Source organism: Leucopleurus acutus (assembly GCF_964270905.1).
Source record: "Leucopleurus acutus genome assembly, chromosome: 7".
In the NCBI taxonomy this organism is placed as follows: domain Eukaryota; kingdom Metazoa; phylum Chordata; class Mammalia; order Artiodactyla; family Delphinidae; genus Leucopleurus; species Leucopleurus acutus.
Genome location: NC_139150.1, coordinates 16,989,262 through 17,016,747, shown reverse-complemented (window position 1 = coordinate 17,016,747; position 27,486 = coordinate 16,989,262). Strand labels below are relative to the sequence as shown.

At 44.3% G+C, this 27,486-nt stretch overlaps 1 protein-coding gene across 4 annotated transcripts in view; it reads right to left on the bottom strand.

The window, feature by feature from the left end:
- Positions 1–27,486, bottom strand: part of ASTN2 (astrotactin 2) — a gene marked incomplete at both ends in the record, with an annotated part of 917,251 nt that overhangs the window by 752,976 nt on the left and 136,789 nt on the right. For all 4 annotated transcript variants that reach the window (XM_082842116.1, XM_082842118.1, XM_082842117.1 and 1 more), the window contains one exon: positions 13,421–13,608. In XM_082842116.1, coding sequence (XP_082698242.1) covers positions 13,421–13,608 — 188 coding nt within the window. The remainder of the gene's footprint in view (positions 1–13,420; positions 13,609–27,486) is intronic.

Genomic DNA, 27,486 nt, shown 5'->3' with positions numbered 1-27,486 from the left:
GGGGAGAGCACAGAGAGCCACTCTTGCTCGTGCCCCTGCAGAATTTGAGAGAAGGGAGGGAGGGCTGGGGACACAGAGGGTCAAGGGCAGGAGAGGGTGAGATGGGGATGCTGATTAAGAGCTTTACAGCCAGTGAGGCAGATGCAGGGTCTCGACCCCAGCTTGGCCTCTCCCTAGCTGTGTGACCTTGACCAAACCCACTTAACTTGATGTACTTCAACATTTCAATCTGTAAGATGGTGATACCAATGCCTGCATGGCGGGGTTTCGTGAGAACTAAATAATAATTTAAAAACTTAGTGGGCTGAGGCTGTGGTTTTCCCACTGCTGGTCTCAATGAGCTGCAAGTGAGAGATTCTCCACCTTTGCTATCGGCAAACATTAGGGGCAGAGCCTGCCATAGTGCAGATTCCCCAGAACCCCACACCAGGTGTTCAGCTCTGGCAGACCTGGGGCAGGGCCCAGGAAATTGCCTTTTAAACAAACACCTGAGGTAATTCTTATGTCTAGAAAAGAGATCTGGCTCCACATCTAGTGAAATACCAGAAGTAAACAGTAGAACTTAATAATATTAGGCAATTTTTCAAGATCCTAATGCACAGAGTGGTAATGCAAGGGCTTTAGAATCAAGACACTTGGTTTCCAATCTTATGTTGCTTATATTGGATGAAATGCTTATCATCTATGGATTTCAACCTCTTCCCAGGTAATAAAGACAGACTACCCTACAGAATTATTTTAAGAATTAAGTACAATAATGCACGTAAAGCTCCCAGCACAATCCCTGGCATACAGTTAGCGCTCAGTATTATTCCTCTACAAACGCGTTTTCACCTTGAGTTTGAAAGGAACTTGCAATAACCCCATAACTGTGGAAACCCAGGGGTGGGAACAGAGGCACAAAAATTTCTTTCTACCTTAATTCCAACCTCACGTTTGTTTAATCAAGCAATTTACAGGGGGCAAAAATAATTTGTGGTTTTAAATGCTTTGATACAAGCAGCAGGCGCTGCAATCATGATAAATCATCTCCGACATATGCCCAGCTCCTCCAAGTGACAGATGACAAACAAAAGCAGGACAAGGTCCTCCATCACAGGCAGAATCATTGAGTTAATGGAAGAATTATTGCCTCTGAAATCCACTCCAGTCCTATTGAGGGGAACGTACCAATTTATCAAAGCCAAATGAACATTAATTGCAGCAGTCTGGTAAGTTTTCCAGCCGCTATGACCTTCATTGAATTTTAATCCAAAACAGATAAGATTTCCTTCCACACAAGAGGAAACAACACAATTAGCTCAAAATGACAGCTAGATTACAAAGCAGGCACACACAAACAATGCATACACATTCACACTCACGCACACACACACCCCCCCCCCCAGTGAAAATATCGATCCTGCTTGACTTAAAATTCAGCACCAAGGAGGTGGCAGAGAAAAGGTAAATACAGACAATCACACATCTGCATAAACTCCCCTCCCTTCATTCAGGAGAGAGATTTTGGAGGCAGAAGTCAAGATGGAGAAGGTGGCAGGCAGTAATGGAGACAGAATTTCTGTTAACTCCTGTAATTAATGTTATGTCTCATTGGGGAGAGATTAGGAAAAACACAGAGGGAAGGAAGAAAAAACAAATATTATTGTGCTATTAAAGACACCCTTGAGCTGGGGGACATTAGCAGCAGAAGTCTGAATTGGGTGATTGTTTGACTGTATTGGTAGATTTGCAGACAGCACGATTACCACAATGAAGTGAAATATGGTTGTGCTGAACCTATATGTTTACGGCTCCCACAGCACAGAGTGAGGGGCCATCTACTGAGTGCAGATCACAGCTGGGGGAGGTTTAGAAAGTGTGGTACAGTGGGGGCCACACACACACACACAGAGTCATGAGATCTAGATGGGAAGGCCAGCTCTGTCATTGACCTGCCACATGACATTGACCACGTCACTCTTTGAGACCTACAGCCTTGGTTTCTGTATTTGTTTTCACTCTTTAATGAAGGAGTTGAACTAGAGGAGTTTCAAAGTAGCTGTTTTTGTTTTTTGGGGGGAATCTAAGTCAGAAATGTCTGCTCTCATCACTTCTAAAGAGGATATGCTACCTCCTTCCACAGTCCAAGGGCAGACCTGCATTAACAACATAGAGTCAAGTATTAACTAGATGATTATGAAGATGGGTCCCTAAAAGATCTTTACCCATCCTTGCCCCTGTAAGAAGAAATACTATAGAGGAGAGAGATCACTTGGAATCAGAAACTTAACTTTAATTCTGGGGTCGGGCACTGGCTGTGTGATCTTAGAAAAGAGTAGTTTTAACTGTCGAGGCCTTGGTTTTATCATTGGTGAAAGAGGAACAATGACAGTAGCAATATTAATGAAATTGATGATACAACATTTGCGTAGAGTTTACATGTGTGACCTCATTTTAATTCCAGGAGGTAGCAACTATTATTATCACATTTTACAGTGGAGGAAACTGAGGCACGAGGGAGTAACTTAACCATGTCACACTGGGAGGTCAGCCATGAGTCCAGGATCTAACCCAAACAGTCCTGCTCCAGACGCAATAGTCTTTCTGTTTTTAACTCTTTTATACTGAAATAATTATAGACTCACCAGAAGTTGCAACGTTACTACAGAGAGTTCCTGCATAGTCTTCACTCACTTCCCCCTAAAGGTAACATTTCTCCTAACAAAATACAGCTGGTCCTCCTTATCTGCAGGTTCTGTATCCATGGGTTCAACCGACCCTCTGTTAGTTGAATCCACATATGCAGAACCCATGGATACGGAGGACCAACTGCACTGCATTATTTTATCTAAAGAACTTGAGCATCCATGAATTTTTGTCTCTGTGGGGGTCCTATAACCAATCTCCCATGGATACGGAGAGACAACCGTAGAATAATGAAAACCTGGAAGTTAACAATACAATCCCATCAGCTAAACTACAGACCTATTTGGATTTCACTAGGTTTTCCACCAACGTTTTTTTTTGGGGGGGAGGGGGAAGGTGTGGGCCGGGTGTAACCCAGGATCCTACGTGGCATTTAATTTTCGAGTCTCCCTTGTCTTCTCTTATTTGTGACAATTTCTCAGTCTTCCCTGTCTTTCATGATCTTAATACCTTTGAAGAACGCTGGTCAGCTATTCTGTAGCATGTCCCTCACTTTGAGTTTATCTCTAATGTTTTCTCATGATTAGAATCAAGTTACACCATTTTTTGGCAAGAAAACCAGAGAAACGGCATTGTGTTCTTCTCACTGCATCCTATCAGCTGATTCAGGCTGTCCGTATGTCTTATTCCTGGTGAAGCTAACTTGGGTCACTTGGTTAAGGTGATGTAGTGGGTTGAACGGCGGACCCCCCAAAAGATATATCCATATCCCAGCGCCCAGCAACTGTGAATATGACCTTATTTTGCAGATGTAAGTAAGCTAGGGGTCTTGCAAGGGGGAGATCATCTTGAATTATCCAGGTGGATCCTCGATCCACTGACACATGTCCTTACGAGAGACATAGAAGAAAGGACACAGAGGAGAAGGTGAGAGGCAGATGAAAGCAGAAATCGGAGTCAAGTAGCCACAGCCAAGGAAGCATGGAGCCACCATAAACCAGAAGAGGCGAAAGGAATGGATCCTCCCCTAGAGCCCGGAGAGCACGCAGCCCTGCCGGCCCCTTGATTTTGGACTTCTGGTCTCCAAAACTGGAAAAGCATCAACATCAGTTTCTGTTGTTTGAAGCCCCTCAGTGTTTGGGAATTGGTTATAGCAGCCCTAGGAAGTTAATGCAAGTGGAGTCTGCCAGATTGTCCCACTGTAAAGTCACCATTTTCTTTTTGTAATTAATACATATCCGAAGGGGTGGGTGGTGGTGTAATTCTTTGAGACTGCAAATATCCTGCTGCTTCTTGAAGTTTCACCCATTAATTTTAGTATACATGGGTGGATCTTGTTGGTAGTAATTATTACAGTGGTGACGGTCTAATGGTGACTTTCTAGTTCCCTCTTTCCTCTACATTTATTAATTGGAATTCCACTGTAAGAAAGAGCTCTCTCTTCTATCCCATTTATTTATTAGTCAATTATTTATATCAGTATTTTAGAGTCAATATTCTTAATAACTCCTGCCCAACTTAGCTCTAAGGATGTTTTCCAAGGCCAAGCCCAACAGTGAATTAGAAAGGAATTTTTAGGAGGCAAAAGGAAAACCTGGTGGCGCAGTGGTTGAGAGTCTGCCTGCCGATTCAGGGGACACGGGTTCGTGCCCCGGTCCGGGAAGATCCCACATGCCACGGAGCGGCTGGGCCCGTGAGCCATGGCCGCTGAGCCTGCGCATCCGGAGCCTGTGCTCCGCGACGGGAGAGGCCACAACAGTGAGAGGCCCGCATACCGCAAAAAAAAAAAAAAAAGAAAGAGATCTCTGAGAGATTCACAGCCTCACTGGAAATTCAGGGGAAAGTAAGAATCAGAGAAGTTCAGGAATCTATCTGAGGTCAAACAGCAATACGGGAAAGAGTACGATTTGAATGCACAGCTGTCTGTCTCCAAACACACATTACTTCCACCAAACCAAGCTGCCTCCTGAAGATGGGGAGAGGGGGGACAAAGGGGAGTTAAGTGAAGCAGGAAGTGGAAGCCCACTAATGAACCCAAGGGAAGCCCACCTCGATCTTTACTGAGGATAGACTCAGAACATGCGGTAAGGGGAGTAAACAGTGGGAACATGGCACCCCACTTGTACACACACCCCATTCATTCATTCCCTGTTGCTAGAACACCATACGAAAGCCCTGGGTTCTTGAAGGAAGATGAAATGTGGACAAGAGGCTGGAGGAAAGCAGGTGGGGCGTGGCCATGGAGAGGACATTCTCCTTGACTTTTCTGCCAACCCATCTGGCCCCTCCCCGTGTTGCCCCTCTGCAGTCTCTGGATCCCCCCCACCCTCCAGGACTCAGCACTGCAGCTTCACCCACCTCAACCTCCCCTGCCTCTTCTCAGATCCGCGGGTCCCGAAGCCCCGCCTCAGAGCCTCCCCGTCTCTGCTGGATGTTGCCCCATCTTCCGGACTTCCTCCTCAGCCTCTGCCTTGCTCCTAGCACCCCACCCTTCACCCTGTCAGTCCACCCTCCAGAGCTCTTTCTGGGGATCCCAAGCTATCTGGTCCCTCTCACTCTGCTGTTTCTCTTTCCCTGTTTACTTGTCTCTGTGTGGTTTCCTCCATGTGTTTTATTCTCTGTTTCCCCACCTCTGCTTCTATTGCTAAATCCTTTTCTGTCTGTTCCTGCCAATTTCCCTTTATTTTTCTACATCTCTCTCATTGTCCTTGGCTCCCTCTTTTGGTTTCCTTTGATTTCTCTCTGCCGCTGGTAGTTTCTACACATCTAGTATACAACAGTTGCTCAACAAATACTGGTGGATGTCTGTTTTTCCTGTCTATCTCTTTGCTCCTCCCCCTTATGCAGATTTTTTTCTTATATACATTCCCATCTTGCATTTCTTTTTGACCAGAAGGCTCAAAGGAACTGCCTCCAGGCCCCCTTCCTGAGATGTATATCCAGGATGCCTTTGTCAGCCTTCTCCAGCTGGGCTTGATTGTTGGCCCAGAAAAATGGAGCAGGGATGGAGAAGGTCCATTTTCTGGCCTCATTTTTCTCCATCTGTAACGTGAGGCGTGGTCTCATCTAACTGCTATCTGCAATCATTCACGTGCCCATTCTCCATATAGGACCGTACACCCCTGCCAATGGCTTGGCCACACGATGTGCTCTGGCCCACAGTATGTGAGCGAACCCATGTCTAAGCATTTGCTTTAAGAGCCATCCTAGATTTCTGCCTGCTGTCTTGCTCATTGCCATGAAAACCAAATGTCTCAGACTGGGGCTCCCCTCAGCCACAGTCCCAGCATGAGAAGACAAGCAGATCTGGGCCACCGTGACTGCAGCTGCTGACACGTAACGTGCATGAGAAATAAAGCATTGTTTGTCAGTCACTGAGGTTCAGAGTGATCTGTTCACAGAAAAGGCAAGCAAAAGCTGACATCTCAAGAACTGGATTCTGCAAGGTCTAAGGTGTTTTCAGCTCCAACGTTCCAACCAAACTGTATAGTTCTGCTGCTTTGGGGGGGAACCTAGCCAAATGCTTTCATGTGCACTATCTCAGTTCAATGTTTTGATTCTAATTTTATTTCCATTTGGCAGATGACCAATCAAGAAGCTCAGACAGGTGAAGGTTTGTCTAAATCTCTGCAGCTGGTACAAGGTACAGTCTTTAACGTGAAACCAGGCCTCCCGACACCACCTCAGGCTCATTCCATCAATACTTCCCTAAGCTGCATCCCTAAATGTCGTGGGAGATAAGCCATATTTCCTTTAGCACAGAAGCCATGGCTTATTCTCCTAATCTTCCCATTAGCCTAGCTAGAGACTCCGTGGGATTTTAATCCTTGTTGTTGAGGCAAGCCATGGCCAAGCTTCAAGGTACATATGATTTACATTTTTAAAAACTAAAAAAATGCATTTGTGATTTTAAAAATTTCACTTTCTGGGGAAACAAAAAAAGTAAATGGGATTCACGAGGTATGGCATACATATAAAATGTACTTGGGTATTTGTACGTCCAAACTTCATCATGTCTTGGCAACAGATATAAGCTTGAGGATCTCAACTTACAGATGGGGATACTAAGGCTAAGAAGGGAGTGTGACCTCCTCAAGGTCATAGAGCACATGAGGGGCAGGGCTGCAACAGCTGAGTCCCAGGCCAGGGGTTTTTGTGCTATGTGTATCACATGATTTTCCTACCACTGCTGCCACCTTTTAAAAATATTCCTCTTAGTCAAGATGTTTCCCCTTCTACTCTGCCTGCACTCTGAAAGGCTTTGGGTTCTCCCACCTTGGTGGCCCTGGGCATCCTTTATTAATATCACTTATAAATAACACAGCAATAGCACTTATTGTTATTTCTTGAATTGTGTCTCCCCAAAAAAGATATGTTGGACTCCAAATCCCCAGTACCTCAGAATGTGACCTTACATGGAGACTGGATCTTTACATATAGAGGTAATCAAGTTATGATGGTGTCATTACGGTGGGCCTCAATCCAATGTAACCAGTGTTTTATAAAAAGGAGAAAATTTGGGCACAGAGATAGACACCCACACAGGGAGAATGCCAGGAAGAACAGGGTTGTCTTGCCACAAGCCCAGGTGCTATAAGAAGCTAGGGGAGGGGTCTGGAACAGATCCACGTCTTGGCCTGCCCACAGCTTGATCTCAGATTTCTAGCCTACAGGACGGTGAGGCAGTAAAGTTCTGTTGTTTAAGTCACTCAGTTTATGCTGCATTGTGATGGCAGCCCTAGGAAACATACATACACTTGTAAAACGCACAGTCTGAACACTTATGACGACCTGACTCTGTGTCAGGCTCTAGCATATGTGCTTTATGTGTATCATCTTAGGTGAGCCTCACAACAGCATTCTTTGGCAGGTATTTCCACCCTCACTCCATTGTAGATGAGGAAATGGAAGAAGCAGAGGGAAGGAACATGCCCAAGTCACATGGCCGGTAAGTCAGTGACGAACCTTGGGATACCAGGTCCACAGGGCTTGCGTGGTAGTTACATTCTCTATGCCTACATGTTCTCAAAAGTAGAACAGGAGTAATAATGGCATCTATTGATTTAGGATTATCGTAAGGATTAAATGAGTTAACAATCTGTCAATGACTATAACACTAGCTAAGCATTATAACAGTGCTTGTGAGCATTATTTTAAGACTCTTCGCTGTCTTGACTATTTTCTCATACATTTTCTAGTCAGTTATTGTTTATCTTAACATATGATCCCCAAAAGTAAACACAATATTTCAAGTCTCACCTAGAACCTTCTAAAACTAGTTGCTCGGAAAACTCATTTTTCATGAATACAACTTAAAACGCAGGACCCGTTTTAATGATCAAATCCCACAGAGTTGGCTTGTTCTGAGCCTGTGGTTGACTTTTTAGAGCCTTTTACTTTTTTATTTTTTTCTACCAGATAGGATTTTCATTGTTGGGTTTAGTGGGCAAGTAAAGCATTGCATGATTGAGTGATTAAATCAATAAACTAAGGAATGCATGATATGCTGTGAATGAATAAATGCAATGACTGGGGAAATGATCTAAAGCCATTTTTCACAGAAAGCTTTAAAATGTACTATCCCCATATCACACAGATCCTTTAGACAAAGCTACTGATTGAGAATGGTAATAATAATTTCTTAGATTTATGGGGCCGTTTATAATCCTCCAAGTGTTTTTCTATATATTATGCCATAGAATCATAGATCTTCAAGTCTGAAGGAATACAATAGTCATCTAATTTAACTATTATTCCTCTCAAAGTCCTGACAAATACGGCTTCTAGCCTTTGCTTGCATACCCCCAAAGACAAGGACCTCACTACCCTCTGACTCAGTCCCCTCCATTTCTGGAGAGCTCAAACACTTTGGAAGCTTGGTCCTTTCTAAGCCCTCCTCACTGGGGCCCACCAGTACAAATCTGTGGCATTTTCTGTGGAATGGTCCCTTTGAAAGAAACATGTCCTCAAGGTCTTCTCTTCTCACTCATCAAATCAAACATTTCCTTTCATCCCTTTGCTCAAAACATTGTGGCAACAATATTCACCACTGTTGTCACTACAGCTAACATGGTAATGACAGCTACCACTTCGTGAGCACTTACTGAATTTCAGGCACTGCACCATGCAGAATCATGCCCAAGAGCAAAGATTCTTATTAATTTGTGCAGACTGGAGTTGGAATCTCAGCTTTGGTACTCATTGGTGATGTGAACTTCAGCAGGTTATAAAATCTCACTAGCTCCCAGGTTCTTCATCTGTAAATGAGGGACAGGAACAGTATCTATCTTATAGAGGAACCAGAACAATTAAATGGAATGCTGCAGGTACCACACCTAGACTGTGCCTGGCATTCAGAAAGTCCTCAGGGAGGGTAGCCATTGTTTTTATTATGCGTGTGTGACCTCATTCAGTACTTAGAAACAAATCTGAGAATTAGGAAATATTATTCCTATTTTACGAATGATGAGGTTGATTTGGCCAAGGTCATAAAGCCAGCAACAGAGATGCTGTTTAACCTTGGAGTTGACTCCCAAGTCATAACCCCCCTTAACACACCCATAGATTCCACATAAGGTGGGAGTCTTTGTATTAATTTGTCCATAACATTTTATAATTTAAGTCAGCAACTAATTCAGGGAGAAGAGAAATGATGGTCTGCTTTATAGATTAAGAGCAGAGGGTCTGGAGGGAGGGAGACACAAGAGGGAAGACATATGGGAACATATGTATATGTATAACTGATTCACTTTGTTATAAAGCAGTAACTAACACACCATTGTAAAGCAATTATACTCCAATAAAGATGTTAAAAAAAAAAAAAGAGCAGAGGATCTGGAGTCTGCCGCTATAGAACTAAGTATTGGTTTTACCATTTAACCTTAACCAACTCACACCAATAGCTATTGATATCATTAACATCTCAGGTTCCACATCTATGAAATAAACATAACAAGAGTATCCACCTTAAGATCTGTTGTAAGGATTAAATTTAATAATGCATGTAAAACAAAATTTGGACTAGCTGGGATGTAGTGAATACTCAGTAAATGTCAGGTATTGTGAATATTTCTCTAGATCAGATAGCAAGATAGCAGCAAAAAGAAGACTCAATCCAATGTCTCCTTACTCCTACATTAGAGTCCTTTAAAATTGCTGCACCGGTAGTAGTAATAGCCACCTTTACTGTATACCCACAATGTGCCAGACTAGATACTAGGTACGATTTATATATTTCTTCCACTCTTCTCAATAACCCTGTGAGACTGGTATGATCAGTTGTTTCATAGGTAAACTGAGACTCAAAGAGGTGATGGAACTCCCAAGAGTAAAACCATCAGGAAGCAGGAAGCAAGAAAGACCATGCCTTCCGAACCTCTGCTCTGTTCTCTGCATCCACCGTGCCCCCTGCATGGCTGAGGCAGGCCTGGGACTGCTCTGAGTAGCTGAAGTCGGGGCTGCAGACTAGATGAATGACCCTCTACTTTCTTCCTCTGCCCAGGGTTTCACCGAGTACCTCTTTGTTGCCTGACTCTTGGGATATTAATAGTCAGATGAGGTAACCTTCTGGGATAAAGTAGATGCTCAACTCAGGGCTTAACAAGCCCAAAAGGGCATGCTGGTTCCACTCCAGTAGGCGTGGATTGTAGCAGGTTCCAGTGACTGAGCTGGAACTGGTTGCCCTGCATGGGTGGGCAGGATATTTATGCTGAGGAAAGTGGATGGAAAACATTGACTCTGACCTCCAGGTTTCTTTGAGATTTGACTGGATGATTTGGTCTTCTCACAAAACCATCTCAGATCTTCACCGAAGATGATAACAATGCAAAGTCTGACAGAGGGAGAGTCACGGTGTCCTGAGTAGCCCCGTGAAATGAGTTTGGAATCTTGGAAAAGCCTGGGCCCAGAAGTGCTTTCTTGTTAGCCACACAGCCTTAGGCAAGTCAGTTAAACTCACTGAATCTCAGATTTTTCATCTGTGAAATGGGAAGGCAGGTCCCAGCCACCATGAATGCCATTTTAAATGTTTAGGATTTAAAAATCTAAAAGATTCAAGATTTGTCTTAAAAATTAAAAAGATTGGTAAGGCGGGAGTGGGGAGAACCAAACACTCTTTTTGTTCTTGCTGAATTATCTGCGGCCAGAACGGCAAGGACAGAGTCTGAGCCACGGAGAGGTCTGTCCTCCTGGCCAAGCCCCACTGTCTGGCTGGGGGTCCTGGACAAGTCCTAGTCTGTATTTGGACCTCAGTTTATCCATCTGTGAAATGAATGGGTATAATACATCAGCACGTCTCCATAATAAAAGTGTGCCTAATAATAAAAGCTAATGCCCTTGTATGCCAAGCTCCTCTGATACAAGTGCTCCGATACACAGTAAGTATTAGTATAATCCTCATTTTTATAGATGACAAAACATGGCATAGATGGGTTAAATACTTTACCCAACATCACCCAGAGTGCTAAGTGGCAGAGTGAAACTTTACACCCAGGCACTCGGGCTCAGGTATCTATGCTTATAGCCATGTCGTCCTACCTCTATGTAGAGGGCAGGGTTCTCTGAGGCATGTCCCACCTCTGAGAGGCTGGGCTGCCATCAACGGATGCAAAGGGGACCAAAGTTTCCTGGACAGGACTGTTTGCTGAGGGTAAGGTGAGGACAGGAAAGATCAAGATTTGGGAGCACTGAAGGGGGAAAGAATGGGTGGGACCACAAGGTGGTAGCCTTGGGCCACTCCAGCTTGCGGGCAGGGAGGGTCTAGAGACTGGCAACCTCCACACCACCTACTCCACCAGCCACATCCTGAATTACAGGGAACTGGAGCGACATCTGGGTCTTAGTGAGTTCTTCTTTCCAAGCTAAACTCACTGAGCAGAAAAAAGTCAGAAACACCTTCAGTCTTTGGGGAGAGGTCTGCTTTCACTAACACTAACACTGGGCATGGAAGCAGAGAAAGGCCATGCAGGACTCACTGATCATTGAGATAATACTGTCTGGGTCACTGGGTTATGGGAAGGACGTAGGTGAGTAAACGCCATGCCGAACAGAAAATGCTTAATAAATATTAGTTCAAACCGAGTCTCACTCAGACTAAAAGAAGAGCCGTCGTGCCCGTCAGCTGGTGCCCCAGGCCCTCTGAGGAACTCAGCAAGTACCCTGAGAGGGTGCTTACAAACTTGCAGCCCAAACTTAGCATGCAGGCATCCACTTGGCTTGGCGTGTGGCTGCATCACTCGCTAAATATAAAAATGGGAAAAGTCTATCACACTCATTCCATGAATAACACAAAGGCCTTGATTTGTTCCTCCACGTGACGAGCATGCGTTAGGTCCAAATTTAACGTCGCTGTCTGGCTGGGGTATGTGTGTGTTTTTCCAAAAAGAGAACATTTCCAGGCACTTACTCAGCCCTAATGAGAATGCCTAATGCACAGTGCAGGTTGAAGAGGGACCAGGAGAACAGAGACCAAAAGGCAAGATCTGCTCCATTGTAGGCTCTTGGTAAGTACTGTTGACTATTGAATGGAAGGAAAAAATGAAGGGCTGGGTTATAGCCCTATTTTGCTGAGTGGCCTTAGGTCAATCACTCCACCTCTCTGAGCCCTACCTTTCTCACACATAGGTTGGGAATAACTTTTCCTACCCTCTTGCATCTGGCAGAGCTGTGCTAAAGGTAAAAAGGGGGAAATGACGTAAGAACGGCTTCAGGAGTGAAAGCACTAGAGGGATGTCAGCTGTAGCTATTATCTGATCTCTTCTTGAGCCAGTTAGACCCCATACATTCTGCACATTGCATTTTTTTCTATCTACTGTGCAAAGCCATTAATTACAGCTTTTCTAATACATCATTAATGTGAATCTACATACACTTTACCATTCAGGTGGTTTCTGTCCTAGCGTGCTTTTCTGGGGAGGCAACAGCCTCAGAGTGTTCCAGACCCTGGGGTCAACAGGCAACAGATCTCTATGTGTCCATAACTTCATGTCTAACATGGAAGTGACATGTCTGACTCCTTGGTGAGAATGCAATGAAATCATGTCCATGAATGTGCCTGGTGCAGTGCTGCACACATGGTGGATAGTCAAAAAATCCTTGCATTGAGAGAGAGAGTGTAGAGGACATAGTTCAGTTTTTGTAGCCAGATACACATGGGTTCAAATACCCAAGAGCAGCTCCATCTCTTCCTAGCTATGTGACCTTGGGTAAGTTTCTCTACCCCTCTGACTCAGTATTCACAGCTATAAAGTGAGGGTAATGGGGGGGGGGGGGGCTTTGGTGTGTGACAGCCCCGGCTATGCCCAGTCCAGCTCCAGGGACCACCATGCACGGTCTACACTGCAGGGGGTGTTGTGAGAGTTAAAGCACCTGGCACATCAAGGGCACTTGGGGAAGGGCAACCCCGTTCCAGTTTTGTTTGTTCTGTCATTCTTGGAACGGCCGGTTGTGGAGTGCTGAATCTCAGCCCTCGGCAAAGCAGGTCAAGCACGTGACAGATGTTAAACAGCTGTTCCCAGAGATGTCGGCCAAAAGGCCAAGGAGTTGGAGACCCTTTATTTTCTCCTCTGAAGCACAATTAGTTTGTCACAGCTGACAGATGATGGACGAGTATGCATCAGTCCAAGTGATACCGTGGGATCCATCCGACCTTCTGTTTATCATTCTAACCTCTCGCACTTGGCCAGCTCCTTCCCTCCACCTGCTGGCCATCCCCTGCCTCCTGCCACAGTCTCTCCACTCGCCCTTCCCTTTACCCACCCCCCCCAAAGCCCCCACTGCATTCCCACTCACTCACCATCACAGAAATGTGGAGGATGTGCATCTGCTCCTCTACAATCTCTGAGGGCTCCTGGAGGGTGGGGGCGGTGGCCCGGGCCAGCTGCCCGGAGCTGCTCATGGAGACGTGGAAGTACAAGGTGCCGTTCTCCAGCCACTGCTGTCTCCAGTGCACCAGCGAGATGTCCGCTGCCGTGCCTGACATCTCTGAAAGACAAGACCCAAGGTGCTGGGTGAGCAGCAGGTCTGGCCTCAGCGCTCCAGGGAGGAGAGGGGCCACATGTATTCAGGAGCTCTGAAGGCACCTACTTGTACCAGGATGCCTCTCCCCACATGGAATCTCTGAGCCAGAGATCATCACTTCCATTTACAGATGAGTCAACTGTAGCCAAGGTTATCCCCAAACAACAGAGTGGCAGAGGCAGGATTTGAACCCAGGTCTGCCTGGTGCCCTTTTGATACCAGCATGCATGATAAGGTATTCATTCTACTCCAACAGTGGAGGCGAACTAAGCAAGAGGTGAACGTGCTTACGTTCTTCTGAGGCCACGGAACTATAAGAAGGTGAAGGAAGGACATCTCTGAAGAGTGGGAGTTCAGAGTGCGAACTCTTCAGAAGCTGAGCTGGAAATGCTCATGACAGAAACGCAGAACCTCAGAGCCGGGAAGGCCCAAAAGAACATCTGGCCCAGCTGAGGTGCCTCGGGATCATCCTTTAAGGGAAAGGAGCCTGGTAAGTGGGCTGTTCTGAGCCATTTCTCCTGCTTCAGTCAGAGCCACTCCATTTTTTCCCTCATATTGTATATACTCTCAAGCCAGGAAGTACTGGCACAAAGGTTTCCATGGCTTAAAAATACTTGAAAACCCTCTTTCCTACTTCAATGTTCTCATATAACCAATGGGAAGTTAGGACTTTCTAGTCAATTGTAAGGTCACCTGACTTGAACTTCCTAACTCTTGCCTCTATGCTGTTTTTCCCTCTGAAAATGCTTTAAAAATAATAAGTATCACTTTAATAGTACTTCCAGTCAATGTAATTGTACCAATATAGCTTCTTATTAAGAAGGGTGAGAGCATACAGTACCAAAAGCATCCTTGCAGTGGGATCATACAACCTTTTCCTAGTGCTGTCTGCTAAAGGGATGTGTCCCTGAAAATATTTTGAAGGGCAAGGCCTACCCGTGTGTCCTGTGAATGAAGGGGAAGGGTGATGGGGTTGGTGAATTATCAGATCTTTCCTCAAGTGAGAGTTACTGTAGGAAACAGAGGCAATCAATCCATCAATAGACAAGTGGCCTTAATAGCGTCTAACGCTTGGACCTCTGGACGGAGCTATAGAGCTGACCTAGAGACAGTATTTCTACAGTCCCCAAAGACCTCATGTACATGCACACAGACATGAGCTTGGGGAGGACTGATGAGGAAGATGAGTTAGAACTTCTTATCTAGTCAGCTCAACCCATGCCCACGGCAGCCCCCATCACACCTGGTGACACTGAATGAAAGAGTCACCTTGAGATGAGATGATGATATTTGCTCACCAAATTCTACTGAATTATTCTTATATGGTCCATTCCCAGTAGACTCTAACTCCTTCAATTTCACAATCAAAAGTCCTTAGGGTGGCTTCCCTGGTGGCGCAGTGGTTGAGAATCCGCCTGCCGATGCAGGGGACACGGGTTCGAGCCCTCGTCTGGGAGGATCCCACACGCCGCAGAGCAACTGGGCCCATGAGCCCCAACTACTGAGCCTGTGCGTCTGGAGCCTGTGCTCCACAACAAGAGAGGCCGCGACAGTGAGAGGCCCGCGCACCGCGATGAAGAGTGGCCCCCGCTTGCTGCAACTAGAGAAAGCCCTCGCACAGAAACGAGGACCCAACACAGCCAAAAATAATTAATTAAAAAAAAAAAAAGTTACTCACGTTCTTCAAAAAAAAAAAAAAACAGTCCTTAGGGGAAGAGCATCTGGCCCTTAATAAGTGCTATAAAAAGTTAGCTATTAACATTTATGATCATTATTATTACTATTAATAGGGACAGGATCTAATGCACCCTTCAGACGCTCTTGAGACATTCTTGATTGCCTGCTTTCTCTCCCACTCTTCATCCAGTCCATCAGGAAATCCTTCAAAAGGCATCCGCAATGCAACCCTTCTCAGCTCCTCTACCGCAAGCCACCTGGGCCAAGACACCCATCCTCCTCTCTTGCCTGCCTTCCTGCAAGGGCTCTTCAACTTGACTCTTTTCTTCCACCCTTGCCTCTTCTGTCTATGCTCAACCAGAAGCCAGAAGAATCCTGCCACAGCATAAGTCAGCTCACGTCACCACTCTGCTCTAAACCAACAGCCTCCCACCTCATCCCAAGGCAAAGACAAAGTGGCTGGAATATAGTAAGTTATGAGTCCAAGTGAAAACCTGCTTGGGCTTCCCTTGCTGCAGTAAGAGTGGAGGAGGGCTGAGATCATCTCAGGAGTACATCGGCTCCTAGAACTTAGGCCCCAAAGGGCCCCCAGAGCACACTGTGTGGCCCCGGGGAGGAGACTGGCTGGGAGCCTAGTCTATGAAGCACATCTCTCCCCAGCACCTCCTCTCCCCAACCTCCCAGCCTCAGCATCGGAGGACGTGGCAGAAGCTTCTCTGGCAGCCAGCCAGCTGGGCCAAGGCAACGTGAAGACATTATGGTGAATGGCCTTGCTCAGTGCCTTTGCTCGTTTTTCTCTCCGTGCATCAAAGCCAGAACCAGACGTCCAGGGAACCCAGCGCTGGGATTTGCCTCTGGAAATTGTTGTCTCTCATTAAGCAGCTCAAGAAGGAGGATCTGAGTGCTGTCAGCTGGGCAGGCACTTACTGTGCTAAAAGTCCCTGAAATGGCACCGGCAGAGAGCCCCAAGGCAGGCCATATGTGGTTGACACAGCCTGGTACAGAAGCAGGCAGAGGAAGCGGAGGAATCCTTCCTGAAATCTGCACCCGTTACTTCTGGAGCTCTCCCCACCTGTGCCTGCAGCCCCACCATTAAAGGAGCTTGCCGCCATCCCCGTGTTCAGATTAGAAAACAGAGGGTCACGCAGGGTTAGTCACTTGCTTAAGGTCACTGGTGAACTGGTACCCAGCTGGACCCAGTGGATTTCCAGTCTATATAATTTCTACTATGCCAGTTGCTCTTATAACATCTCCTTTTCCTTGACTAAATTAGCCCATAAACCAACTGAGCTCTTTGTTTGCTACAGCGATGAGTGCACAGTCAGCAGACAGTAAATGCTAAATGATAATAGCAGTGTGTGAAACACAGTAAATATTGAATCACAAGAACAGCTCTGGCCTTACTCTATTACAAAGAGGGAAAAAAAAAAAAAACTATTGCTGGGAGGGGAGAAGGGGCATGAAACCTCAGAGGGAAAACTGCCTCAGCGGAAGCAGAAGGTCTTGGTCATTTGTTCTCTCATTCATTCATTTATTCATGTGTTTCTTTGTTTGGACACTCAACACACCTTACCGAGGACTTACTCAATAGCAGGTGGCTTAGTAGCTTGGAATCTGGAGTGAAATGAGACATAGCTTTGCCTTCGGGAAGCCCACAGTCCTTTAATGGCAGAAATTCTACCCCTGCCCCATGTCACTGTCCACACATGTGCACACTTTCCATTGAATGTGACCCAGGACACCATGCGGCACCCTGATCCACCTCTCACATCATCTGCTCATAGCATACCCCAGCTCTACAGGAATTACAACTACTCCTCACACAGGCCAGGCTTCCTCTTGTCTCAGCACATACAGACTTTCTGTCCAGTGTCTCTGGAACTCTCCACCCAAAGCCCGCAAGCTGGCTTCTTCTCAGCCTTTGTCTCTCAGTCCAACTAACACCTACTCAGAGAGGCCATGCCACTCTTACGTAAAGTACTCCTCTCCAAAACTATAATTCGAAAAGATCCATGCACCCCTATGTTCACAGCAGCAGCATTCTTTACAATAGCCAAGACGTGGAAGAAATCTAAGTGCCCATTGATAGATGAATGGATAAAGAAGATGTGGTACATATCCACAAAGGAATATTACTCAGCCATTAAAAGAAGGAAATAATGCCATTTGCAGCAACATGGATGGACATAGCGATTATCATACTAACTGAAGTGAGCCAAAGACAAACATCATACAGCACTGCTTATCTATGGAATCTAAAATTTAAAAAAAGATACAAATTAACTTACTTACAAAACAGAAATAGATCCATAGATATAGAAAACAAACTGTGGTTACCAAAGGGGAAGAGGGGGAGGGATAAATTAGGAGTTTAGGATTAACATATACACACTACTATATATAAAATAGATACACAACAAGGACTTACTGTATAGCACAGGGAAATATACTCAATGTTTTGTAATAACCTATAAGGGAAAAGAAATCTGAAAAATATATACAAAACTGAATCACTGTGCTGTAGACGTGACACTAACATGACATTGTAAATCAACTATACTTCAATAAAAAAAGATTAAAAATGATAAAGTACTTCTCTCCATATACATGCACTCTCTACTGTACCACCTTTACAAACACTTTCTATGGAACTTATCACTCTTAGAATTTTACTTCATGTATTTTCTAGAACATGCATTTAATACCTGTCTCTCCAGGATGACAGGGACCCCGTGTGTCTTATTCCTGCCACACTTCAAGTACTTCGGCACATATAAGTGATCAATTAAAAAAAAACAAAAACTGAATTGCTGAATGATGAATACACACACATATACACTCATACACACATGTGTTTATACATATCCGTAATAAGATGATGAAAGCAGTGTTGAGTTTCATTAGGGAAATAAAGAAGTAAAGGCCCATTGGGAACTCGAGGGTGGGTCAGGACTTTCCTAGCTTTGAGACCAAGAACCACTCCCAAAACGTGGTAACGTGGTAACGTGGTTAGGTTATCCAGCAGAATAACCTAACTCTGACATGAGTGTTGCAGAGGATGGGCATCTTGTTAGCCCTCGGAGGAGAGAAGGAGGCAGAGAGATGGGCTGGGTGGCTGGGTACCTCAGGGCAGTGAAGCCACATGCACCAGAAGGAGGGCAGTAGAATGTCAGGGCGGGAATATGGTTCAGACACAGAGTTAAGAGCTTTGGGTGTCCGGCAACAGAGTATACTTTTTTCAGCATGCAGTAGGGAATCAGCAGGTAGATTTGCTCCGAGAGCCGGTCCTGGGTCCGTTAAAAACAGGTCAAAGAAATAGTAGCATAACCAAGGCTAGGTTCTTGAAATTCCCTGATGATTGATTTTCCAATTGCATTTTCCCTCTCCTCTTCCCCTAGCCCCTGCATGTAAACATTTCATTGAAGACTTCAAGTCATATTACAATCAAACTTAAAGCAAAAGGGGGACTAAATGCATTTGGTTGGCAACAAAGATGATTCCCATAAAGGCAGATTATGCTGACATGATGAATATAAAATGAAACAGCAGATATTAAAGTGGGAGAATTGGTGCACCATGCCTTCCGGCGGTAGACTGACTCCAATGCCTGCCTCCCTCCCACCCCGAAGAGCTTAGTTTTATATTGGAATCGTAAAGAAACCCAGGCATTGCCTCTTCACCTTTCACTGTTCTCCCCACATGGGCTGCAACTCGTGAAATATTCAATAGGCTCAAATCCCCTCCACCACCCGCTAAAGCCAAGCAAGGGGATCAGCCTTCATCAGTGATTCTGGAAAGACCTCCACTCTGCCTCAGCAGCCATGGATGCCTTTCAGCCTCCTGGAAAAGAAATAAAAAATCCCAAAGGCGTGTTGTGGTTTTAATTGGCTTGTTCTCCCTAATCTATGGCACTCATTGTATTTTTATTTAATTCCTGAAGGTCATTATGAAAATAAGCAGCTCTTCTGTTCACCAGCCATCTTGGTAACGTCTCCCAAGTGGCTAACTAACCTGTCTTCGGATTCCACAGCACCAGCTGACCCTCCTGCAGATTATTCACGTTAAGGCCAGAGAGCGCTTCTGATGAGTTTGCAAATGGTCTTTGCCTCGCCATGAGGGGGAAAGCAGACGTTCTGTGAGATGAACTCACAGCCTAGGTAGAAGGAGAGCTGGGAACGGTAGTGACATTGACTTCACGCACCCCTGACATTAGCTGTTCCAGCCTCTACACAGTAAGTCATGAGGAGTGGGCTTGGGAAATACATCTCAAATACACACCCTTCCTTATCATCTCTACAATATCCATCTCTACATTGTTATCTCTAAGTGGTTGCCTTACTGCAAACCTTTATCATCTCTCTTGTGGACTGCTTCAAATGGCTCTGTGCCAGTCAGTGTCTCATCAGAAAAGAGAAGACACACTCAGTAAGGTGACTGAGAAGTGTTTAATAATGGGACATTTACAAAGGCTTTGGAAGTGTCTTAGGGTTCTCAGAGACGCAGAAGCGATAGAACATATATAGATATATAGAAAGAGACTTATTATGAGGGGCTCGCCCACATGATTACGGAGGCTAAGAAGTCCCACCGTCTGCCATCTTCAAGCTGCAGGCCCAGGAGAGCCAGTGGTGTGGTTCCAGTCCAAACCCAAAGAACTGAGAACCAGGGGAGCCAATGGTGTAAGTCCCAGTCTGAGCCAAAGGCCTGAGAATCGAGGACTAATTTCAGGGGGCAGGAACAGATGTGTCCTGGCTCAGGCAGAGAGCAAATCTCCCCGTTCTCCACCTTTCCGTTCTATTCAGGCCCTAGAGGGACTAGATGATGCCCACCTGCACTGACAAAGGCCTTTATCCTTTACTTAGTCTACCCATTCAGATGCTAATATCTTCCAGAAACACCCTCACAGACAAGCTCAGAAGTAATGTTTTGCCAGCTCTCTGGAAATCCCTTAGCCCAGTCAAGTTGACATACGAAATTAATCATCACAGGCAGGGTTAAGGCCAACCAATGATGAAGCATCTCAAAGCCAGCAACAGCAAGGAGCTGTCACCATCCTAGGCCTGAAGGGGCAAAGGAAGGGAGGGTTCTATCACCCTGAAAGAGCCATAGCTGTAGGAAAGGGCTGCTAGTCAGCTGCTGTGGCTTTCAGGTAGTATTGAATTCAGGGGTGAGGCGGCTGGAAGAAGGACCTCAGTCCTTGTCTCCTTTGAAGAAAGAATTTAGCAAAGAGATCAAGACAGTGAAACAGATAAAACATTTATGAGAAGCAGTGTGCATGTGGAAGAGCACACAGGTGAACTCAGAGGGAGTTGCCCCCAAGAGAGGCAACGAAGGTCGCTTACGGGGGAGGCAGTCTTCCAGGTGGTCTCTGGCCAATCATCTTGCTTGTGCCCATATTTGGCCTGACTCAGGGTCCTTCCTGGTGGGTGTGCACATCTCCCAGCCAAGATGGATTCCAACGCGAAGGTTTCTGGGAGGTTGGCAGGACATATTAAGGGCTGGTATCGCCTCGCTCCTTGGGCTCCCCCCTAGACTCTCTGCACATGTGTCGGGCTGGGAAATCCCCTTGACCACAAGAATGAGGAAATTGGTCTCTTTGCACCCACCCAATCAGGGCCCAATGCACCTGCTAGTATCTTATCTCAAAGTGTCAGCAGGAGACTGGTTGCAGCTGCTCAGCCTGGGGCCCACCTCTCTCCTACCTCAGTATAATCCAGCAGAATAACCTAACTCTGACAAGGCATGACCAAGCATGGAGGTGATAGGGTAATAAATGCTTCAACCTCACCCTCTTTGTACCTGCTAATCTCTTGCAGGTGCCTAACATGGACAAACCCCAACCAAACACCCAAGGGTGCTCCAGTGAAGCAAATCATATGGGTCAGCCTTCCAAGGCACACAGCAGGGGGGAAAAGCATGGAGAGTGGACCTCAAGGGGCAAATGGAGACTACCGAGTAGCCCCAACTATTATCCTTGCTCCCAGGCTTCTTTCCTTCCAGCCATCCTTTAAAGGGCTACCACGATTACATGTCTAACTTATAAATATGCTCATGTCACTCCTTTGCTGAAAACCTTTCAATGGCTCTTGATTTCCCTTAGGATAAAACCTAATTTCGCCAACCTGGCACCTGCATTTCTCCCCTGCCTTACCTTATTTCACTCCTTTCTTTGCACTTATATGTTAAAACTGATCAAATACTTACATAATCTTCCATACACACTATCCTGTTTCTTACTTCAACATCTTTGAAGACATTTTCTCAGAGCTTGGTATAACCTTTCCTACCAAACCCCACCCCTCATTCTGGAAGACTTCCTTGACCCCCGTATGACCCCCTCTTTATGCTTCCATTAGGAGGAAATACTGCCTGCTGCATAACATTATAGACTGGAGACCAACTGCTGGATTTTGAACCCCAGTTCCCCTGTGTTCAAGTTGTATGTCTTTGGACAAGCTTTTTGGCTTCTTCATGCTTCAGTTTCCCCATCTATCAAATGAGAATAATATTAACAGCACCTGCTTAGTAGGACTGTCGTGAGAATTAAATGAGATAATACAAACAAATTAGCTTTTAACATTAATCTTGATCCTCAGTGAGCATTCCACAGTTCCATTTGTTACATATTACTTCATATACACAGGTGATAGCATCTTATTGTAACATGGTATTTATCTATGTTAAAATGGTCTGTTTATACAGCTGACTTCTCTCACTGGGCTCTAGTGCAGGGATACATCAGAGCCATTCGTGTGCCCTCATGCCTGACACGGTAGTCGAATACAGAGAAGAAGGTTCCATAAATCTTTAGTGAGTTGAACTGAGCTGTCCTCATATCTGAATTCAGATGCGCATCCCCAGAAGACAGAGAAAGGAGATGGCAACTCAGGAAGCTAATGACGGCTTGATGCCCATATAACCACTCTACAGAAATGTATTCAACAACTGGCTCAAGTTTAAGCACCCTGAAGAATGCAAATGAAGAGAAAGACAGAACTTTAACTTTCAAGGAGGTTGCATTCTTATGGAGCAGCAGAGGAAGCTTATATAGAAAATACACGGTCCTATGATTCTGTTTAGAGATAAGTATATGCATATACAGCTGGGAAGAAAAACACTGGAACATCAAGATTGGGGGGATCAGAGGTGATTTTAATCATGCTATGATTCATTTTTCTCTACATTTTCTACACTGAATATATATTACCTCTGTAGCAGATGCAAATATGCGCTCACCTTAAAATTCACTTAGTCAACCAACCTTTTCTGAGGTCTGGCATAAAGAAACTCTATCCTCAGGAGCTCAGTCCAAGGAATGGAAAAAAATAAGGCTATAAGTAGCTATAAATCAAAACAGGAAGCTTAGAGCAGAGGAGAGAACATCTGGCTGAATCTAGAAAGTATTCAGAGAGGAGTCTTAAAGGATGGACAAAATTTCAACAGGTACCCACATAGTAAAGGATATTTCGGATGGAGGAGTGGCACAAGGACAAGAAGGCAGGAAGGTTGCACGTGAGCAGAGGAGTGAAGTGGGAGGAAGCCAGTAGAAAATATGGAAGCTCATCATTGCCGAGGAAACACAGAGAGACTGATACAGCATTCTGTAGAGAGGAAAGTAAAATGGGGGTTACCATGCTATACCTATGGACAATCTGCCAGCAGAATAAAAAGTGTTAAGTCCAACTTGGGACTCCCTCATGCAATCAGACCAAGTCCTACTTCAGAGGCTAATGAATCTCTTCAAATGCTATAAATGAAAAGGAAAGGATGGATGGATGGATGGATGGATGGACGGATAGACAAAGATGGATAGATGAATGGACAGATGGATGTATTGTTGGATATATGGATGGGTGGATGGATGGGTGGATGGATGGGTGGATGGGTGGATGGATGGGTGGATGGGTGGGTGGATGGATGGATGGACTGACGGATGGATAGATGAATGGATAGACAAAGATGGACAGATGGATGTATGCCTGGATATATGGATGGGTGGATGGTTGGATGGACGGATGGACGGATGGGTGGATGGATGGATGGATGGATGGACGGATGGATGGATATACTCCTATGTTTCTGATTTCATCAATAATCACACAGCCTGGGTTACTGAAAGAAACACTAAATTTGGAGTTGGAAGCATAGGTTTGTGTGATACCTCTGTGCCAACTGGACAGTTTACCTGAGGACAAATCACAAAGCTTCTATGATTTTCTTTCTTTCTTTGTAAAGTGTGTGTGGCCGGTGTTGGTGGGGTGTCACGATCTGTCCTACTTCCATCACATCTAATGTAGAACTGAGAGAAAATAAGGTCATACCTAGCAATGTGCTTAGAAATCTGCAAAGTCCCATGGCTAGTCCTGAAAGCAAATACAATCATGATTCCCATCATTCAACAATGTACCTTACCATAAATATTTATTGACTGTCTAAAATGTTCCAGGCACAATGTGAGGTTTTGTGGATAGATTGGAGAAAAAGATGCATTTCATTGCTGCCTTCACAGACCTTCCATTCCAGTCTGAATTCTCCTCTGTTCCCACTAAGCAACAGCAGCACCATTTCCTCTTGCTTCCATTCATTCATTCATTCATCCACTTATTCATTCATTCATTCATGGCAGAGAATTGTGTCTGTCTAGGTAATTGTTATCCTCAGTCCTTAGCATACAGCAGGGGTTCAATAAATACTTGTTGAATAAACATACCACTCGATACACATTTTATAAGTTTCCTGTCCTCAAGTAAATTATAATCTAGGAGAGCAGAAAAGGGAAATCAACAGAGACCACCCTCTGGTGCCATAAGAGAGTATGCACAGGATGTCACGAGAACACGCAAGAGAGTTGAGTTAACGCTCCTCGTTTATCAAAGGTTTGGATGAGGCCAGCAGGCAGAGCTTATAAGCTGGACATTTTATAGGTCGAGATCCTGATGTATACTGAGGTTAAATGCCTGCATGATGGCGTCACGGTGGTGCTAGGTTTAGGAAGCCCCCTGGGGAGGGCACGGACAGAAGGTAGAGAGATGGCAGGGGCAGTAACACAGCCAGGCCCAGCAGCAGCAACTGGAAGAGAAAGTCCCAGGAGAACCTCAGACCCCCTCCTTCCCAGCCCCCATCTGTCAGCATTCATCTCTGCCTTTGCCTCCAATCTGCCCATTCCCACCCTTTAGGAAATGCATCTTTTACACAAAACTGTTTTCCCCAGCCACATGGTGGAGATAACTAATATAGTTATACCTGGTTAAATAAGGGAGGGGAGGAGAGAATTAAGAGATATCGGCGAGAGGGCAGACGGCAGAAGCAAGAAGAACTACAATCCTGCAGCCTGTGGAACAAAAAAGACATTCACAGAAAGACAGACAAGATGAAAAGGCAGAGGGCTATGTACCAGATGAAGGAAAAAGATAAAACCCCAGAAAAATGACTAAATGAAACAGAGATAGGCAATCTTCCAGAAAGAGAATTGAGAAAAATGATAGTGAAGATGATCCAGGACTTTGGGAAAACAATAGAGGCAAAGATCGAGGAGATGCAAGAAATGTTTAACAAAGAACTAGAAGAATTAAAGAACAAACAGAGATGAACAATACAATAACTGAAATGAAAACTACACTAGAAGGAATCAATAGCAGAATAACTGAGGCAGAAGAACGGATAAGTGACCTGGAAGACAGAATGGTGGAATTCACTGCTGCGGAACAGAATAAAGAAAAAAGAATGAAAAGAAATGAAGACAGCCTAAGAGACCTCTGGGACAACATGAAACGCAACGACATTCGTGTTATAGGGGTCCCAGAAGGAGAAGAGACAGATAAATGACCCGAGAAAATATTCGAACAGATTATAGTCGAAAAATTCCCTAAGATGGGAAAGGAAATAGCCACCCAAGTCCAGGAAGCACAGAGAGTCCCATACAGGATAAACCCAAGGAGAAACACGACGAGACACATAGCAATCAAAATGGCAAAAATTAAAGACAAAGAAAATTATTGAAAGCAGCAAGGGAAAAACAACAAATAACATACAAGGGAACTCCCATAAGGTTAACAGCTGATTTCTCAGCAGAAACTCTACAAGCCAGAAGGGAGTGGCATGATACGCTTAAAGTGATGAAAGGGAAGAACCTACAACCAAGATTACTCTACCCGGCAAGGATCTCATTCAGATTCAATGGAGAAATCAAAAGCTTTACGGACAACTAAAAGCTAAGAGAATTCAGCACCACCAAACCAGCCCTACAAAAAATGCTAAAGGAACTTCTCGAAGTGGGAAACACAAGAGAAGAAAAGGACCTACAAAAACAAACCCAAGACAATTAAGAAAATGGTCATAGGAACATACATATTGATAATTACCTAAAACGTGAATGGATTAAATGCTCCAACCAAAAGACACAGGCTTGCTGAATGGATACAAAAATAAGACCCATCTATATGCTGTCTACAAGAGACCCACTTCATACCTAGGCACACAAAAAGACTGAAAGTGAGGAGATGGAAAAAGATATTCCGTGCAAATGGAAATCAGAAGAAAGCTGGAGTAGCAAAACTCGTATCAGATACAACAGACTTTAAAATAAAGAATGTTACAAGAGACAAGGAAGAGACTACATAATGGTCAAGGGATCAATCTAAGAAAAAGATATAATAATTATAAATATATACACATCCAACATAGGAGCACCTCAATACATAAAGCAACTGCTAACAGCTATAAAAGAGGAAATCAACAGTAACACAGTAATAGTGGGGGACTTTAACACCTCACTTACACCAATGGACAGATCATCCAAACAGAAAATTGATAAGGAAACACAAGCTTTAAATGACACTATAGACCAGATAGATTTAATTGATATTTATAGGATATTCCATCCAAAAACAGCAGATTATACTTTCTTCTCAAGTGTGCACGGAACATTATCCAGGATAGATCATATCATGGGTCACAAAAAAACCTCAGTAAATTTAAGAAAATTGAAATCATTATCAAGCATCTTTTCTGACCACAACACTATGAGATTAGAAATGAATTACAGGGGAAAAAATGTAAAAAACACAAATACATGGAGGCTAAACAATACGTTACTAAATAACCAAGAGATCACTGAAGAAATCAAAGAGGAAATCAAAAAATACCTAGAGACAAATGACAATGAAAACACGACGATCCAAAACCTATGGGATGCAGCAAAAGCAGTTCTAAGAGGGAAGGTTACAGCTATACAAGCCTACCTCAAGAAACAAGAAAAATCTCAAATAAACAATCTAACGTTACAGCTAAAGGAACTAGAGAAAGATGAACAAACAAAACCCAAAGTTAGCAGAAGGAAAGGAATCATCAATGTCAGAGAAGAAATAAATGAAATAGAAACAAAGAAAACAATAGCAAAGATCAATAAAACTAAAAGCTGGTTCTTTGAGAAGATAAACAAAATTGATAAAGCTTAGCCAGAACGATCAAGAAAACGAGGGAGAGGACTCAAGTCAATAAAATTAGAAAGAAAACAGGAGAAGTTACGACACCACAGAAATACAAAGCATCCTAAGAAACTACTACAAGCAACTCTATGCCAATAAAATGGACAACCTGAAAGAAATGGCAAATTCTTAGAAAGGTATAACCTTCCAAGACTGAACCAGGAAGAAATAGAAAATATGAACGGATCAATCACAAGTAATGAAATTGAAACTGTGATTAAAAATCTTCCAACAAACAAAAGCCCAGGACCAGATGGCTTCACAGGCAAATTCTATCAAACGTTTAGAGAAGAGCTAAAACCAACCCTTCTCAAACTCTTCCAAAAAACTGCAGAGGAAGGAAAACGCCCAAACTCATTCTATGAGGCCACCATCACCCTGATACCAAAACCAGACAAAGATACTACAAAAAATGAAAATTACACACCAATATCACTGATGAATATACATGCAAAAATCCTCCACAAAATATTAGCGAACAGAATCCAACAGCACATTAAAAGCATCATACACCATGATCAAGTGGGATTTATCCCAGGGATGCAAGGATTCTTCAATATATGCAAATCAATGTGATACACCATATTAACAAATTGAAGAATAAAAGACATATGATCACCTCAATAGATGCAGAAAAAACTTTTGACAAAATTCAACATCTCTTTATGATAAAAACTCT